At 41.0% G+C, this 18,280-nt stretch overlaps 1 protein-coding gene across 1 annotated transcript in view; it reads right to left on the reverse strand.

Annotated features, from left to right (window-relative positions):
- Positions 1–3,631: 3,631 nt before the first annotated feature.
- The window catches only part of bicd1a (bicaudal D homolog 1a), a 298,487-nt gene continuing 283,838 nt past the window's right edge, over positions 3,632–18,280 (reverse strand). The window contains exons 8-9 of the mRNA XM_068050823.1: positions 17,926–18,011; positions 3,632–4,820 (exon numbers count right to left, since the gene is read on the reverse strand). Of these exons, the coding sequence (XP_067906924.1) occupies positions 4,730–4,820; positions 17,926–18,011 (177 nt within the window). The 3' untranslated portion in view covers positions 3,632–4,729. The remainder of the gene's footprint in view (positions 4,821–17,925; positions 18,012–18,280) is intronic.

The raw sequence follows: 18,280 nt of genomic DNA on the forward strand, positions 1-18,280 counted from the left end.
TGGAAGAGTCTAGTTATGGTTGCAGAGGGAGAAGCTTGTGATGAGTAAGCAGCTAGGTCACTCTGATGAGATTGCAAGGTTTTGTTTTCATTATTATAGAACTTTTCACAACTTAAACATTTAAAAGTGAAATTGTTGGTAGTGCAAAGAAAAAGTTCAAATTGGAAGCTTACATGTATTTAAGTAGTGCTCAGAAATGAAAAACACACATTACAGACTCAAAAACATATTTTCAATCATGGTAATATTTTCCACATTAAGTAAATTGCCAACAAACTGTACAGTGGGATAAAGCTGCTTTAAATCACCAGGCTTGGTGTGTGGCATCTTGAGCAGTTGGTGTTTGTGGTGCTGTTTTCATAAGGCAGCGATGCGTATATTATAAACCCCACTGGTTGTGTGCTATATATAGGGATTTTTTTGACCCAGACTCAATACGTAATCCTAAAGCAACAGCAAGCAAAGACACAGATATCTAGAAAACAAAGCATTAATATCCTGCCTTTATATAGGCAAAATGTACTTGTTCACAAGAACTTGCTACTGAAAGTGAACAGGGAGTTTCTTTTTAATCCAACAATGTGAAAATAGAGTTAGGAAGGCTTAGTTTTAGTCTTAGGGTTAAGAAGAGCATTTTGTGTGCTTGTTGGTACAAGAGCATAACTCTACAAGGCAACAAGCTAAAACAACAGACACAACATAATGCCTTAAATCGGGACTGCATGGGAATTCCCATTAAATACATTTAAATGTTATGCTCATGAGAAAATATTTCTAGAGCTGCTGATTTTCTTTGTTCCAGAAGATGATCAACTTGTCCAGTGGAGAAGTGGGAAAGACAATTGTCTTGTGTCTATGACCTTGCTAACACTGAGAACTCAGATTACTCCAGCTAAATACAATGGTATTTTACAGGCTACAATGTCCACAGTGTTGTTATATAAACTCAAACAGTTCTGCTAGACAAGGAAAAGGGGGAGGAAGAAAGATAAGGGGACACAGTTGTTTTTAATCCACTCTCAGTAAGTATCCACTTTCAATAATAGCTCTTGGGCTAGCTGCTCAAATAAAGTATGGGATAGCAAATGGGGTTAACACCGACTGAAGATTCTAAGTTAGTTTTGGATCAGAAAATAACCAAAACCATTAAAGCCCAAGACCAATAATTAGAGAAATCCTAAAACTAAACCTTACTGAGAAATAACTAGCAACAATATATGAATGGCCATTGTTATCTCCAGGATTCTGAAGTCACTAGTCCCTCAGATTTCAATACTCAATTTTTCATAAGTCCAATATTGTTAGATTCAGAGTCAAAGTGGAAAGAATACTGGTGCAGTATTGATGTTTTGCCTTTAAATGCCTTTTATGTGCTTTTTAAGTACGATATAGAAATACATTTTTCTCTGTGACTAAAATTACCAATCACGAATATGTACCCCAAAGTGTTTTCCTAATGTGCTGGTGACATCAAGTGACAGGACATTAATACTGCACTAATCTTTTTTTTATATTGACAGCTTGGTTTATTTAAGCCACTTTGATCCTTTGCAGTGTCCAGCTGCTGTGCCACAGATAATATATATTTAAACGTTCTAGCTGGACATCATGGAAAAATATACATCACTAATATATTTTAATAGAACTCAAGTATAAAAATATTTATGGTGTGACTTAACAAAAATAGCCTTTGCAGTTTTAACTTCAGTTGCATCCAGCTATCCAGTTTGCTCTTTACACATACAGTAACATCACTTATTCAATTGTGTTTAGACTTTGAGTTTTGTTCAAACTCAATAGTTGCCCAGCCCATTTGAGAAGATCCTCAAAATGATGTTTTAACCATCAGTAAGAAGAAAGATAGATTTTCATCATTGTTTACACCAATGGACTAGAAAAGAAACAGGATATTAGCTCAAATGATATTTAAAATTGTGATCAACTGTAGTAATAATGAACGACAGTTGGATAGCAAAGAAAGCAGAGGTGTAGTGATAATGTTCACATCAATCTCTGTTCTCATTTTACTACGCAATACAGATAGCTGAATTCAGTCAGCAGAAACTACTTTGTTTTTAAAAAAGGCAAACATTGAAAAACTGAAGGCAACAGATTGTGCGTTCTTTTCAAAATTACTACACTGAAGAGCATAGAGATTTTCTCTTGTCAGAACAATAGAACAGCCAGCAATTCATTACTTACTCTGCCCAGCTGAAGGAGTTCTAAGCAGGTCTCACTTTAACTGTGTCAGAGTCTGCATGAAACTAAGTGAAACCATTTCAATTAAAGTTTACTTTTTAAAAAAAGTGCTGGAACTGAGGTTTATTTTGTAATCAAGGCTACATCAGGGTGACAATACGGAATCTCTGTGGCTGGAGGCAGTAGATAATAGTGAGGAGTGGATAGGAGCTGACATTCCAACTGGACATCACAAAGGATCAAAGCAGTTTTCTTACCTTAGTTCACTACAGTTTTTATATATTTTTTATACAAACAACTTTTTTTCTAAATAGGTTTGCTGCTTGTTGCTTTAGTCACAGATAGTAATATGTTATAGATTATGCTGTATAAAGCTATCAATACTTTCTTTAAAAGTATTACCTTCAAGAAGAATAGTTCAGCAAATCCTTTCAAGCCCAGAAGAGTCTTGCTGATTTTTCAGCACAATGACATCATGCTCAAGTGACACATGTACTTTGATAACAGCTTACATCTTTGTCAACTAATGAAAAAAGAAGTTTGCCAAAAATTTCATGTTCCATCAAACTTGAAAAGCTGACAGCCCTCTTTTTTACTGTAACTGTTCCACCAGCTGGGTATGATGTATTCTATTGCCTTATGATAGCAGTGCTGAGATTAGTCTTTCATCAAAACAAACCAATGGAGTGAAGTCTCTTTCACGTCACACAGCACAAAGCATCTTTTGTACAGGTTATGTATAATACATAGTGACATCACAGATGCGGACACAATGTGCTCCCAGAATTTTGTTGATAGAAATGAGGAATGACAAAATGGTGCCAATTCAATATATTATATATAAAATAGCAATTAATTAAAACTCTGTTGTAACACAACTGGACGTGAAGCATGCAAACCATGAACTGTGTCAGACAGAAAACTGGCAGCACAGTGGTTCATAAGATATCATCTTTGTCATGACAGGAAAATCAAAATCTCTGACAACGGAGACATTTGATTTCTTGTGACCCTAATGCATGGACTTGATCAGCTATGAAACTGGAAGAAAAATTGATATCATGGCAAAGGCAATAAACAATAGCTAACATAATCCATGTGTTCGTCACCATTATTTCTCTAACTACTATACTGTCCATGCCCCTCACATTTGTTCCTTTATTCACCTAGTCTGCTCAGCCTCAGACCTCTCCACAGACTCTTACTAATACTCATCCATGGTGACCTGCTTCAGTAGAATGGGGAGAAATCCACCACACCCTCTCTGGCTAGTTTCCATCCATTTCAAGGATTGGCTTTAATTTTCTGAAGTTGTAGGGTAACTCCATATACCAGATGATTTAGTAAACTAGACACAAAATTAGGATTGATACATCAACTACAGTCTGTAGGGACTCTTGGATAATTTTACCAAGATGTAAAATTTATCACACTCAAGACTTTCATACCCAAAGGTAAATGTTCCAAGCCCTTGCACCCAATTTAGAAAACTGTTTGTTACCTATTTAACCACATCGCTCTAGAAGACACTGTATTCTGGAAATTATGCTATCTTGCTTTTTGCACAACAAAAGCACCAGTTTAATGATACTGTGACCCAGAAGCTAAAGGGCCATACAATAATAACAATAATAGTAATGGGCTTGGAAATTATGGCATATCAAGCAATCCAGTTTCATTTAGCACCTACCCCCAACATTTAATACTCTATTTTATGAAAAAGGTACAAATCAAAATGGCATCCATTAACAAGTTAAATACAGGAACAAGTTAATAAGTAAAAATGCAAAGACACACCTCTAGCAGCAGAACTGCAAATAGTTAAGAGTGACTGACACTCAGTTCACAATTGTCACCATCGCCATTGTGCAATTACAGTGGCACATTTCTGGCCATAGTAACACTGTAGTCTAGAAATGCTAATTATGCCAAAATCCTTTTTTTTTTAAAACGATCATAACATCATCTCCAAATAATAAATAATAATTGTCCTAACAAAGATCATCCAATAAAAAAAAAATCAAACATGTAAGTGCACCATATACTGAAACATTGGTTTGGACTTAAACTTATAAAATAAATGCATCACCTCATGCTGCCAAAATTACTGAAACACACATTGAAATCAGTTCCTGTGGCTGATCACAGATGCTGAGTGACTGATGTCGATCAAGTGTAAGTTAATTCCATTCGTCCTTTTTTGTGCCCCCTTTTTTCACTCTCCTACTTATGTTTCAGAGGCAAAACCAAGCAACTGTTAGCTACCCTGTTTCACAGAAGTGAGTTAGTTTTCATACTCCAAGGGGAGTGGAAGGGGAAAATAAACAGCAAAGGAATTCTTCCAGACAGGTAGTACTCTGTGCTTCATGTGTTGTGTTTCTTAACATTCTCTCCTTTGTTCCCACCATCAATAGTAATCGGGGCTCGGCAGTGAAGCAACAGAGTAAGAAAGCTCTGGGCTTTCCCAGTAGTGCATCAGTACCAGAGGAATCCTGTTTCTTTCTCCAGTGGTGGACATCCTGTGGCATGACTAGGAATGGGGAGGAGGCTTAGAAACACATCTGAGAGGGACACATTTTGATGTGGAATGTGAGTGCTCTTGCTGGAGAGCTACATTAGGACTGCAAATTTAAAAAGAAGTAGTAAGAAATATATGCACTGACAAAGCAAAAATACATTGTTAAAAAACAAGCCAGATATAATAGATACTTGAAAACAAACTTCTCAGTAATCAACTGTAAATTATTTTTCATTTTTAAAAACCTTTTCTCCCCTCCTCTCCAAATTACACATTTGGTGTAATTTTAACCTAACCTGCCCAGTGGGAGACTGACAGGATAGGATTAGCTCTCCTGTTTACACCTACCATAAGTGGAAAGCAAAATTGAGCAGGGTGTAAAATGGGCACCCGATTTGTGCCCATCAGTTTCCGCCAAGTGGGTACAGTTAAAATGAACTTCCAGTGACCCATTTTAGGGGACAGTTTCAAGGATAGGGGCTATCCCTCACTTTTTTTTAAATTTATTCTTTCATGGGATGTGGGCGTCACTGGCAAGGCTAGCATTTGTTGCCCAACCCTAATTGCCCTTGACAACTGAGTGGCTTGCTTGGCCATTTCAGAGGGCAGTTTGGAGTCAACCACATCGCTGTGGGTCTGGAGTCACATGATTGCCAGACCAGGTAAGAACGGCAGATTTCCTTCCCCACAGGACATTTGTGAATAGATCCCATGATATCCCTAATATCTAGAAATCTACCAATCTCAGTCTTGAACAAACTCAATGACTGAGCCTCCACAGCCCTTTGGGGTCGAGAATTCCAGTTTACCACCCTCTGAGTGAAGAAATTCCTTCTCATTTCAGTCCTAAACCTCTTATTCTGAGACTGTGTCCCCTGTTTCTAGACCCAACACCAGCCAGGGGTAACATCTTTCCTGCATCAACTTTGTCGAGCCCGGTAAGAATTTTGTATGCTTCAATGGCACCATTACTAAGACTAGCTTTCACTTCCAGATTTTTTGAATTAATTAATTGATTTTATAAATTAATTTAATTCAAATTCCACCAGCTGCTGTGGTAGGATTTGAATCCATGTCCCCGGGCCATTAGCCTGGGCCTCTGGAATACTAGTTCAGTGACATTACCACTATGTCAACGTCTCCCGAGCGATCATTGTTCATGTGAGCTGAGGCTGCGAGTGCTGATAGGCTGTTAAAATATCAAATGCATCACAACCAAGACAGACACTGGCTGTAATTTTACACCCCCTCAAAGAGCGGGAAGGTGGCCGGAGGCGGGGGGGAGGAGGGGCCACGTAAAATGGAGCGGGAGGCTCAGGAGGACCCTCCTGACCCGCTCCCACCAATACTTTACACAGAGGGGCGGCGGCGGCAAAAAACGGCCCGCCCCGCCCCAGGCCAATCAAGGCCCTTAAGTGGCCACTTAACAGCCACTTAAGGGCCTCTGCCCACCGCCACGGGGATTTTACCCATGGCTGGTCAGGTGGCCCAGGCCCGAGAGATGCCGCCTGACAAAAGCAGGCGGCTCTCTGACAGCTTGCGGGGAGGCCCTCATGATCAGGCATCCTGTGCCCGATGGAGGGCTGCCCCCACTGCCCCAACCACCCCCAGCACCCAACATCCCCCACCGTCCCCCCCAATCGACCACCCTTGCCTCGCTGGGTCCCGACTGATCACCCCCGGTGAGGCACCAAAACGTACCTTCATTCCGGGGGCTCCCCGACAACTTCTTTGCGATGGCTGGGTTGCAGTCCCAGAAGTGGCCACCGCTCTTGATGGTGCTGCTGGAGCATAGAGCTGCTGGCCCTCTGAATGGCCGGCAGCCCAATTAGGTGGGACTTTCTGCCTCAATGAGGTGGAAGTCCCGCCTCAGACCAACTAAAGGCTTGGGGACCGCAAAATGCAGATTGGATCCCCAGGCCAGGCGGAGGCGGGTTTGCCACCGACTTCTCAGTTGGTGGACGGCTCCTGTCCGCCAAGGATAAAATTCCGGCCACTGTCTTCATCCAGAATCCACTTTCCAGCAGGTGTGTTTGGACAGCCAACAGGAGCAGAAACCCTGGCCAAATACTGCCTCAGTATCCCTCGAGGATCCAAACCAATTGTAACAGCTCTACTACCACATTAGCAGAGGTTTGCTAACTCACTACAGACTAAAGTTCAAACCTGTGATCTTCCCAATTTAAATGGCTCAGTTCAACACTGTGTTAACCAGTTGAACCATGTGGATACCAATCTACTGCAAATTTCTCAATGTACTTGCACTAAAAATTTCACAATCGTTAATCTTTCAAAGTGATCATCCCAACACATGTCAACAACATAATATTTTCACTGACAACTGCCACTGACGACAATAACATAGAAAATAGGAGCAGGAGTAGGCCATTCGGCCCTTCGAGCCTGCTCCACCATTCATTATGATCATGGCTGATCATCCAACTCAATAACCTGCTTTCTCCCCATATCCTTTGATCCCTTTAAACCCAAGAGCTATATCTAACTCCTTCTTGAAAACATACAATGTTTTGGCCTCAACTGCTTTCTGTGGTAGTGAATTCCACAGGTTCACCACTCTCCGGGTGAAGAAATTTCTCCTCATCTCAGTCTTGAATGGTTTACCCCATATCCTTAGACTATGACCCCTGGTTCTGGACTCCCCCACCATCGGGAACATCCTTCCTGCATCTACTCTGTCAAGTCCTGTTAGAATTTTATAGGTTTCTATGAGATCCCCCCTCACTCTTCTGAACTCCAGCAAATATAATCCTAACCGACTCAATCTCTCCTCATAAGTCAGTCCCGCCATCCCAGGAATCAGTCTGTTAAACCTTCGCTGCACTCCCTCTATAGCAGGAACATCCTTCTTCAGATAAGGAGACCAAAACTGCACACAATATTCCAGGTGTGGCCTCACCAAGGCCCTGTATAATTGCAGCAAGACATCCCTGCTCCTGTACTCCAATCCTCTCGCTATGAAGACCAACATACCATTTGCCTTTTTTTAACCACCTTTTGGACCTGCATGCTTACCTTCAGCGAGTTGTGTACAAGAACACCCAGGTCTTGTTGCATATTCCCCTCTCTCAGTTAATAGCTATTCAGATAATAATCTGCCTTCCTGTTTTTGCTACCAAAGTGGACATTTATCCATATTATACTGCATCTGCCATGCATTTACCCACTCAATCAACTTGTCCAGATCACCCTGAAGCCTCTCTGCATCCTCCTCACAACTCACCCTCCCACCCATCTGCAAATGTGGAGATATTACATTTAGTTCCCTCATCTAAATCATTAATATATATTGTGAATAGCTGGGGTCCTAGCACCGATCCCTGTGGTACCCCACTAGTCACTGCCTGCCATTCGGAAAAAGACCCATTTATCCCTACCTTTTGTTTCCTATCTGCCAACCAATTTTCTATCCACCGCAATACATTACCCCCAATCCCATGTGCTTTAATTTTACAAGCTAATCTCTTATGTGGGGCTTTGTTGAAAGCCTTCTGAAAGTCCAAATAAACCACATCCACTGGCTCCCCCTCATCAACTCTACTAGTTACATCCTCGAAGAATTCTAGTAGATTTGTCAAGCATGATTTCCCTTTCGTAAATCCATGCTGACTCTGCCCAATTCTACCACTGTTCTCTAAGTACTCTGCTATAAAATCTTTGATAATGGACTCTAGAATTTTCCCCACTACCGACGTCAGGCTGACTGGTCTATAATCCCCTGATTTCTCTCTGCCTCCCTTTTTAAATAATGGGGTTACATTAGCTACCCTCCAATCTGTACGAACTGTTCCAGAGTCGATAGAATCTTGGAAGATGACCATCAATGCACCCACAATTTCTAGGGCCACTTCCTTCAGTACCCTGGGATGCAGACCATCAGGCCCTGGGGATTTATTGGCCTTAAATCCCATCAATTTCCCCAACACCATTTCTCTACTAATACTGATTTCCTTCAGTTCCTCTCTCTCACTAAACCCTGTGTTCCCCAACATTTCTGGTATGATATTTGTGTCCTCCTTTGTGAGAACAGAACCAAAAGTATGCATTTAGTTGGTCAGCCATTTCTTTGTTCCCCATAATAAACTCAATAAAACTAAGGCAATAAAAATTAACACTGCATATTATTTTCAAAATTGTGAGATATCATTGAGGAGCTTCAGTTATTTGGTTACAAATTCAGGTGATAGTTATAAACCACTTGAGGTTACTTTGATTATTTAAGATGTCATCAGACCTAGTGCCTAGAAATCACTCACCGATATCTGTAAAAATGTACATTAAACAGGATTTGTTTTTAGCATGCACCTGGGTGTTTGCTGAAAGTACAGCACCAGGGAATTTCAATTTGCTCTTCCCCACATTTTTCCACCCCTAGGACTTCTTACAATTTCTGGCAAAATAAACAGAACTTTGCTACTTTTCAGAATACCATCCTTGCTGCATGCAAAAGGCAAATCATGTAAATTTGTGATATTTCACATATAAATTAAGTTGTCAGAAATTGCTTATAACTAGGTTAAATATGACCATAAAACTAATCAAAACATAAATAACCAGTTGTTAAAATGAACTATGAAGACTGTGAATAGAGCATGCAGTTTCAGTCCGAGATATGGAGGTTGCATGTTATGAATTTACAAGGATATTGGACCAAAATAATGACAAGGCTAATGTTTTATTCCAGAATGTCAAGTGGTGAAAGATACACTGGACCCTAATCTTTATACACTTAATAAGCTACTATTTACAGGGTTATACATTACTAACATGCACCTCTGATCCCAACAACCACAGTTTCTGTTTGCTCCTATATATAGGAACACAAGTAAATCCCCAGTTCATGTCAACTATATGAATATAATTAAACACCAATTAACAGCTAATGGTGCTCACTGCTATTTATGGGTAAATGATGCAGCAATTTCAGCCGATGAACAGATGTGCGTTAAATGTGAAAATCCAAAAGTTGCTGTCCGTGTTGTGTCACTTCACCATTAGCTTCATGAGAATGGTATCTCTCCCTTATTCTCCCAGTTTTGTTTTTAGGAACTTGCTGTGTTTGCCCACAAATTTCCCAAAAAACTCATCACAAAAAGTTAAGTGTTGTCATTACAAGCGTTAGTGTTCTTTCACATGTTAAGGGTTAACGATTGTCAACCAACCTTTCAAACAGAAAATTAGCTAAAAAGTAATGCCTTTCCTCTTAAAATAATGGTAACGATGGATTTAAAATTAACCTATTCCAGAGTGATATTTGTTCTAATTCTTTTCAAATGGGCTCTTGCACTTTTGTAATCTTTTTGAAGGGTTTAATCTCTACAAAAAGATTTATTTGATAAAGACCACACTATTTCAAGCTCTTTGAAAATAGAATAACTGAGAAAACTGTATTATTTGCATCTGGCTGCTATGTTGGATACTGCTGAATCAATTTTTCATTTTAATACAAATTTCTGAATGTATAATGTCTGTTTAGTTGATAGCTATATAACTAATACACAGAATTAGTGCAATGTAATTGGTAATGAGTAACAGATGTTGGAAAGAAGCTAATGTGGTACAGAATCAGGGAGCGTTAGATTGAGTGTGCAGAAAGAGCCATGGATGACTTACAAATAAAGCCAAGGGCTGAAAGGGAATAAATGATGAGTGATATGATTAAAGATACGTCACTCTTTGGTTTCAGATAAAATGACTTGAGTTGGAGTCTTTCTCCACAGATGCTGCCAGACCTGCTGAGTATTTCCAGAATTTTCTGTTTTTATTTATTATTTGAGTCAGAAAGAGATGGCTTAGTGTGTTTTGAGAACACAAAAAAGAATACTTGGATGCTCAACTTACTGCAAAATAATGTGACTTTTTGAAAGTGTAACAACAATATCAAACCACTAATGTGCGATATTTGAAAATATTTTTGCTGAAGCTGTCCATTTTCTTCCCTCCCCATTTTCTTCAGTCGAAACTTTCCACATCACCCAAGGCCAAAATGGTGGAGAGACCTTAGCTTGAAGATAATGCCACTTTGAAAGTGTAAGCCAGGATGTGTATGAGAGCAGACTGGAGGTGTGCCTTTCTTTCCGTACATGGGGGGGGGGGGGGGGGAAAGCAGCTGTCCCTCAGCTTTATCCTTTTCCACAATGATCAATCTCAGTGTCAATGCTGAATTGGTATGTTGAAGATCATGGGCATGCACCGCCAACCTATCATGGATGCCCAGAACACTGTTCTGCCTGAATTTTTATAATGCCACAAAATAGAGCCGGGTGTGGATTATATGTTGAGGCCAGTGGATAGCAAGGGTACAGTCTGTAGAAACTGTGCACCTATAAATACAACATCAGACTTACAAGACTGAGGATGAAATTTTTCTTATACCCGTAATATGTCATTAAAATCAAATACTTAAATGCAATTAAAAATATCAGCAGGGTTAGTTCCCTTATATAGGTTCCATAAACAAAGACAATGTTGATCTTACATTGTATGAACTTACCTATGAAACTGCAGGGATATAATACAAATTCTTCAAAGATTTCTAAATGACCATTTCAATTTATGAAGTAAAATTGTAATTTACAGTTGTAATAACAGCTTTTTCTAAGTATCAGAAACAATGGGCTGGATTTTATTCCCCCCTAGGTGTTGAGTTCCATGGTGGGGGGGCAGGGGCCTGAAGATAGCTCTGGATGAGGCCCGCCTCGGACCTCGATGCTGGGAGGGCATGCCCCTGGCGCTGGGTGACAGGGCCTCAATTAAAATATTCAAATCAATAAAATGAATAAATTTAAATAGACATACCTGCGATCTGCCGCAATCTTTGCGCGGCAGCCGGCACTCCCGTGCCTTCAAATCCCCGTCCAGAACAACGCAGCACCACACTGGTGGGGAGGGGGGAGGGGGTAAGATTTTCAGTGCGGGGAGGGTGAGACAGGGTCAAATAAATATAATGGGTGTAGGGGATGGTGGGAAGGGTTGAACTTTAAACTTTGCGCAATTTTGGGGTGGAAGGTCAAATGTAAAAGCTAAGTGTTTTGTGGGGGGGAGGTGGGGAAGGCAAATAGTTACTGTAATTATTATTGGGTGGTGGGAAAAGGGCTGTAGAAATTTATTTATTTAATTTTGGGGGTTACTTTTTAAAAATTTAAATGTGCCGGCAGGGCCGGCTTCCCTTTGAAAATGGTGCCAGCGCCTGCGCATAGGCAGCTGACGCCATTGCCGGCAACGGACAGCCCGCCCCCTCCATGTGATTTGGGGGGAGGGGGGAAAGAGGCCTCCCCAGCTATTTAAATGAGCTGTCACGCGGGAGATTACAGCAGCTCTTTGTGGTACGGCCCCCTCATTTTTTTGAGCTCGCTGCCAAGATTGGCGGCAGGCTCTTAAAATTCAGCCTAATGTATTTCATTCACTCAGTACACCCCATCTCCAGCTGACATCATCCACTCAACTCACAAGGAATTACAGCCACAACACGACATCCTGCCACACCATAGTACAGTGCAGTTTTTCATACCACTTAGTATTCTATAGTTTTCATTACAAGATCAGGACAGACTTAACTTGCTGGATGCAAACATTGCCATTCTAGTTTCCTGTAGGTTTGCCCATCTATGTCTTATTAAAAATCTTACAACTACGTGCACTTCCTGTCTTCAAAATGTTACATTCTGTTGCCACTCTTACTATTACTAGTCGATCTCCTGTAGCACTGTAGGTGGTATACTAGTTTAATACACTTGCCTAAACTTTCTGACCAGGCACGCAGTGAGATAACCTTATGTGACACCAGTGTATAATGGAAAATTGCATGTAGTATCTTGGAGGACCTCATCCCAAGGATCGCCAATCTCTGGTATTCCACTGGTGCTGCTCACAGCATGACAGCTCTCTCCACTGTTTTGCGAAACGTCCCCTTTATGCTGATAAATCCAGGATCACCTCCCCAACTCCCTGTTGCTGCCAGATCCAAGGAATCTACTAATTTTGCCAAACACCAGCACTCCTAAAAATCCACGACCTATATCTGATCTGACCAAATCCTGGGCCTAGTCACAGTATTGCCAAACTCCAGGACCTTACGCATGTTTTCAGGAGCCCTTCCAGTCCTGCACAAATGTCAAACCCCTACCCCAGTGTTACCAGATTCCAGGATCATTCGTCAGTGCTGCCAAACCCAGGACACCCAAGCCCAAAATGCCAAGGTTTGTGGCAAGTGGTCAAAGAACCAACATGAGGGAATAAGCTACTTGATCTAGTACTCTCCAATTTACCTGTAAGTGTCTCTGTCCATGACTGTTATCAATGATGGACCTTGTAACATGACTGTGTGTTAAAAATTGTGATTTTTAAAAGGTCAAGATGGGAGTCCAGAAGGTCATGTGACCTCACCTCCACTCTGCAAAATATTACCAGGACAACAGGGAACACAGATCAAAGATTGTCTTCTGAAAAACAGAGACTACATCACTAACACCTGAAGATTAATGGGTTTTGCCCTCCTAGGCGTATGGGTTGTAAAACAAGGTGTCAGTAATTTGGAAAATGGAAGTGTACCAGACAGGTGTTAACATCTAGGGAAAACGGAAAGGCCCGAGTGGCTTTGGGAACCTAGACTTCTGGGTCTCTGCATTTTGGAGCAGAACAACAAACTATGGACTTTTGAGTCCAGTTAAATTTAACAGGCTTTCTGAAGGCAAACATGCTGTAAGAAGAGAACCCATCAGGGTGCAGCCTCAAGGCAAGTTGTAAGAGAAGACACCAGCTGGAGAGAGAGAGAGAGAAAATATACAGCAAAAGGCTGTGAATATTTGAACTTGTTTTGAGAGTCAAATCTTGCAGAGGAGTAAAGGACCCATGGGATCACTGGAAATCACATTATTCACAGATGTTCAGGTCGGAAGTGCTCGGAGAAGTGAGCGAAGGGAATATTGATTTTTGAAAAGTCTAAGAGATCTAACACATTGCAACTGGGAGCAGTTTAGGACTTTTAACTGCAAAGGATTTCATCATCAAAAAGGACTGTGGAATGTAAAAGTGTGGTGTAGGGTTTTCAAGTGTTTGAATAAGAAAATATCTTTATTTGTAATTTGGGGTATCAGCTACTTACAAATTACTATTTAGTTAATTGGGGATTTCTTTTAATTTAGTTGTTATTATAAAAGTCTTAAAACGTGAAATCTTGTGTAATTCGTTAAATTGGTCTGGGGATTCATACCTCATATTTTTCACGTTAACAATCTCTCTAAGGTCATAACAATGACAGAATTGGAAGGAGTGGCCAACCCACAGTCCTTGCAAAGATCAAGCTAATCTTCACTAAAATAAAAGCAAAATTCTACGGATGCTGGAAATCTGAAATAAAAACAAGAAATGCTGGAAATACTCAGCAGGTCTGGCAGCATCTGTGGAGAGAGAAGCAGAGTTAATGTTTCAAGTCAGTGACCCTTCTTCAGAACTTCACACTGAGGATATCCTCCATCGTGTCATGTGGCACTACCAACATGCTAAGTGGGATAGATGAAAAGATCTAACAGCTCAAAACTGAGAGTTCATAAGGCACTATGGGCTAATCAGCAGCAGAAGAATTGTATTCCTCCATAATCTGTAACCTCAAATCTCTCACTCCTCCATCACCATCATGCGAGATGACCAACCATGATCCAATGAGAAGCACAGAAGAGCATGCCAGAAGCAGTACCAGGTGTACTAGCAAATTAGGCAGTAACCTGGTGAAGCTACAGCACAGGACTACATGCATGTTAAACAACAGATACAGCATGCTATAGACAGAGCTAATCAATTCCACAACCAACAGATCAGGTCAAAGCTCTGCAGTCCTGCCACATGCAGTTGTGAATGGAGGAAGAAAGAAACTCCATGAACATTCCCATCCTCAAAGATGGCACAGCCCAACATATTAGTGCAAAAGACAAGGCTGAAGCATTCACAACCATCTTCAGCTAGAAGTACAGAATGGGTTGAGCCTTCTCAGCATCCAAAGATTCCCACCATCATAAATTCCAGTTTTCAGGCAACTGGATTCACTCCATGTGATACCAAGAAATAGTTGAGTGTACTGGACACAGTAAAGACTACAGGCCCTGATAACATCCTAGCTGTAGTGCTGACGATCTGCACTCTAGAACGAGCTGCTTCCCTAGCAAGGACATTCCAGTCCAGCTACAACACCGGCATTTACCTGACAATGTGAAAAATTGCCCAGATCTGTCCTGTCCACAAAAAGCAGGACCCAAATCCAAACCAGCCAATTACTATCCTATCAGCCTACTCTCAATCATAAGCAAAGTGATGGAAACAATCATCAACAGCATTATCAAGCTGCACTCACTCATCAACAACTTGCTCACCACGCTCACAGTTTGGATTCCGCCTGGACCACTTGGCTCCAGACCTCATTACAGCCTTAGTCCAAACATGGATATAATACCAGAATTTTAGAAGTGAGGTGAGAGCAACTTCCCTTGACATCAAGGTAGCATTTGACTGAGTGTGGCATCAAATGAGTCCTAGTCAAACTGAAGTCAATGGGGATCAGGGAAATACTTTCCACTGGCTGGAGTCATACCTAACACCAAGGAAGATGGTTATGGTTATGGAGACCTAGCATCTCAGCTCCAGGAAATCATTGCAGGAGCATCTCACAACAGCCTCCTAGGCCCAACTATTTTCAGCTGATTCATCAATTACCTTCCCTCCATTATAACATGGTCTGTTTACTGATGATCAGCTCTATTCACAACTTCTCAGATAATGAAGCAGTTCATGCCTGCATGTAGCAAGACTGAGATATCACGAGCTATAAAGTGCTTTGGAACATCCTGAGGTTATGAAAGGCATTATATAAATGGAAGTCTTTTTTAATCACCTCTCCTAGACTTTCATTGACATTACCATCCCCAAATCCACTACCATCAACATCCTGTGCAGGGAGAGGAAGCACACCACTGACCAGAAGCGTAACTGGATTAGCTACACAAATGCCATGGCTACAAGAGCAGGACAGAAGCTGGGTACTATGTGGTGAGTGGTTCACCTCCTGACTACTCAAAACCTTTTCACCACCTATAAGACACAAGTCAAGAGCGTGATAGATGGGTGCAGCTGCATCAACACTCAAGAATCTGGATACCATCCAGGATAAAACAGTCCACTTGATCAGCATTCATCCACCAGCTTAAACATTCACTCCCTTCACCATCTGTGTACTCTAGCTGCAATGTGTACTTTCTACAGGATGCGCTGCAGGACCTTTCTAACCTGCAATCTCCATCACCTAGGAAGAGCAGCAAGTGCATTGGAATGCATCAACTCCAAGTTCCCCTCCTAGTCACACATAATCCTGCCTTGGACAAATATTGCTGATCCTTTATCATTGCTGGGTGAAAATCCTGGTGCTCCCTGCATTATAGGAGTACCTTCACCACATGGACTGCATCGGTTCAAGAAAAAGGCCCACCACCACCACCTTATCAAAGGGATCTCAGGATGAGCAATAAATGTTGGCCTTTGCAAGAATGAATTTTAGAAAAGATGCTTTGCTGGACTGGAGCATGTTAGTGAAGATGTAGTACTGGGTCATTCACAGAGCACAAGGGAGCCACAAAATTGGGAAATAGTTAACAATATTCCTCCCTCCAAGCAAAGAAGGCTGCTTATGGCTCCGAAGTCATGGGACCCAGAACAAGTCGGTACTTGCTTGAAAAGAACGATGCTTAAGGAACGTCAAAACTACATATAGGCTCTCAGGCCAGTCTCTGAGAATGTCTGGCATCTAACAGGTGTGACTCTTGATTCTTTGGCTCTCATTTTGGGCAACAGCAGGATAGCCTATATCTCTTTGCCAATGGCACCAGACTCCGGACCTTATGTGCTACAAATCTCTGGAACCCCAGCCACTGTACTGCAAAACCTAAGAGCCACTATACATACTATACATATACATATACAGCCACTTCCTCAGTCCTGTTAAGTCACACCTCCACCAACCCCACATGCTGTAAAACCTCAGAACCACCAAAAACTAACCAACCCTTGGACTCCAATCCAAGCAGCAACCCCTGGGCCCAGTGATACCAAACTCCTCAGTGTTGCTAAACTATATGACTTCCCCAACTAGCTTTTACTACTAAATATCAGATACCTACCTCCAACCTGGTACATCTTTCTACCATCTTGATGTGTATCCAGGACTTTAAAAAGGTAATATTAAAAAAGTCAAGGCTACAGATTTTCAGTTTTCATTAAAAAATGGACAGAATCACTGAACTTTATCCCCCAAACACCATTAAAGATCCCATTATGGTATGTAATAAAACACAGCTTGACTCATTTAATCACCATAATTCAGTGGTCTTGATAATACATTGTACATTAAATGGAATAACACTCCTGTTATCTCTACTTACCATGAACAATCTGCTGGTACACTAAAATAAAAATACATACAAAAGGTGGATATTGCATTTTTTTTAAAGGAAAATAAAGGCCACAATTCCTACTTATCTTGCTGAACAAACATGGTAACTACCAACTGGTAAGCAGGACAAAGGATGTGGCCGTGTTATGTAGGTTAATTACACTAAGGTTGTTAATAGGAGGAAGGTATCGACTAGGTACTGTATTCTTGATGCAATCTTACTAACCTGTCAATTAAGTCAGAATGGCTGTATGATTCTCAGCTGCCCATGCTGCAATGCATGGCACGGTGCCATGTTACAAAGCTCATGTACACACTAACATAATTAGTGATCTTCCAATCCTTTAAAGGAGTAACAGGGTGATCAGGCAGTCTGTTCATAGTTGTAATGTTAAACCAGGTTTAACATTTTTCCACACTTTATTTGGTTGAAAAATTTAAATGAACAGATATCCAAAGAGAACCTACTAGGTACAGAATGTTCCAAAAAAGCACTATGACAGTGCACAAGTCAACAAGGGTTATAAGTACATTATTTGAGTCACTGTGGTAAAAACATTGTGTCAGGAGTGTGAAGAGCTGAAGCTATGCTATGACTATGAGTAATGAATCACCTTCAGAGGTGAATCCCAACATGCAGTGAGGAGAGGAGAAAGCAAATTGTCACAATGCAGCAAAAGTAAGATGGGCCACTGACAATGTGCATTTCATGGATAATGCATGCTTTAGACTGGTTCAGAGGCAACTAAAGCTTTACCTTTCAGTCTCTGAGTCACATCCTCTGTCTAGTTGTGAGCAGTGTGGCGATATAGAGGCAGCAGACTGCTGACAATCTACAAAAAACTGACAAATTAGACAAATATACAGAGAGATGACATAGCAAAGTGGGTTAGTAAATCAGAATATAAAATTGAGAGATTTAGTGAGGAGTTTCCCAACATTCCTTTGGCTGTACAGTTTGATTTATTCAAGTGTGCATATTTCTGAGCCTTTGTCCTGTGAAACCAGGATTGTATATGCTAACGCCCTGATCAGACCTTAGATGAACTACAGCCTAGTAAAAAAAAATTGCATACCATCAACTGAGATTCTCATGGTATTGAAGTTATGGC

This window comes from Heterodontus francisci, chromosome 18 (genome assembly GCF_036365525.1).
Source record: "Heterodontus francisci isolate sHetFra1 chromosome 18, sHetFra1.hap1, whole genome shotgun sequence".
Classification (NCBI taxonomy): domain Eukaryota; kingdom Metazoa; phylum Chordata; class Chondrichthyes; order Heterodontiformes; family Heterodontidae; genus Heterodontus; species Heterodontus francisci.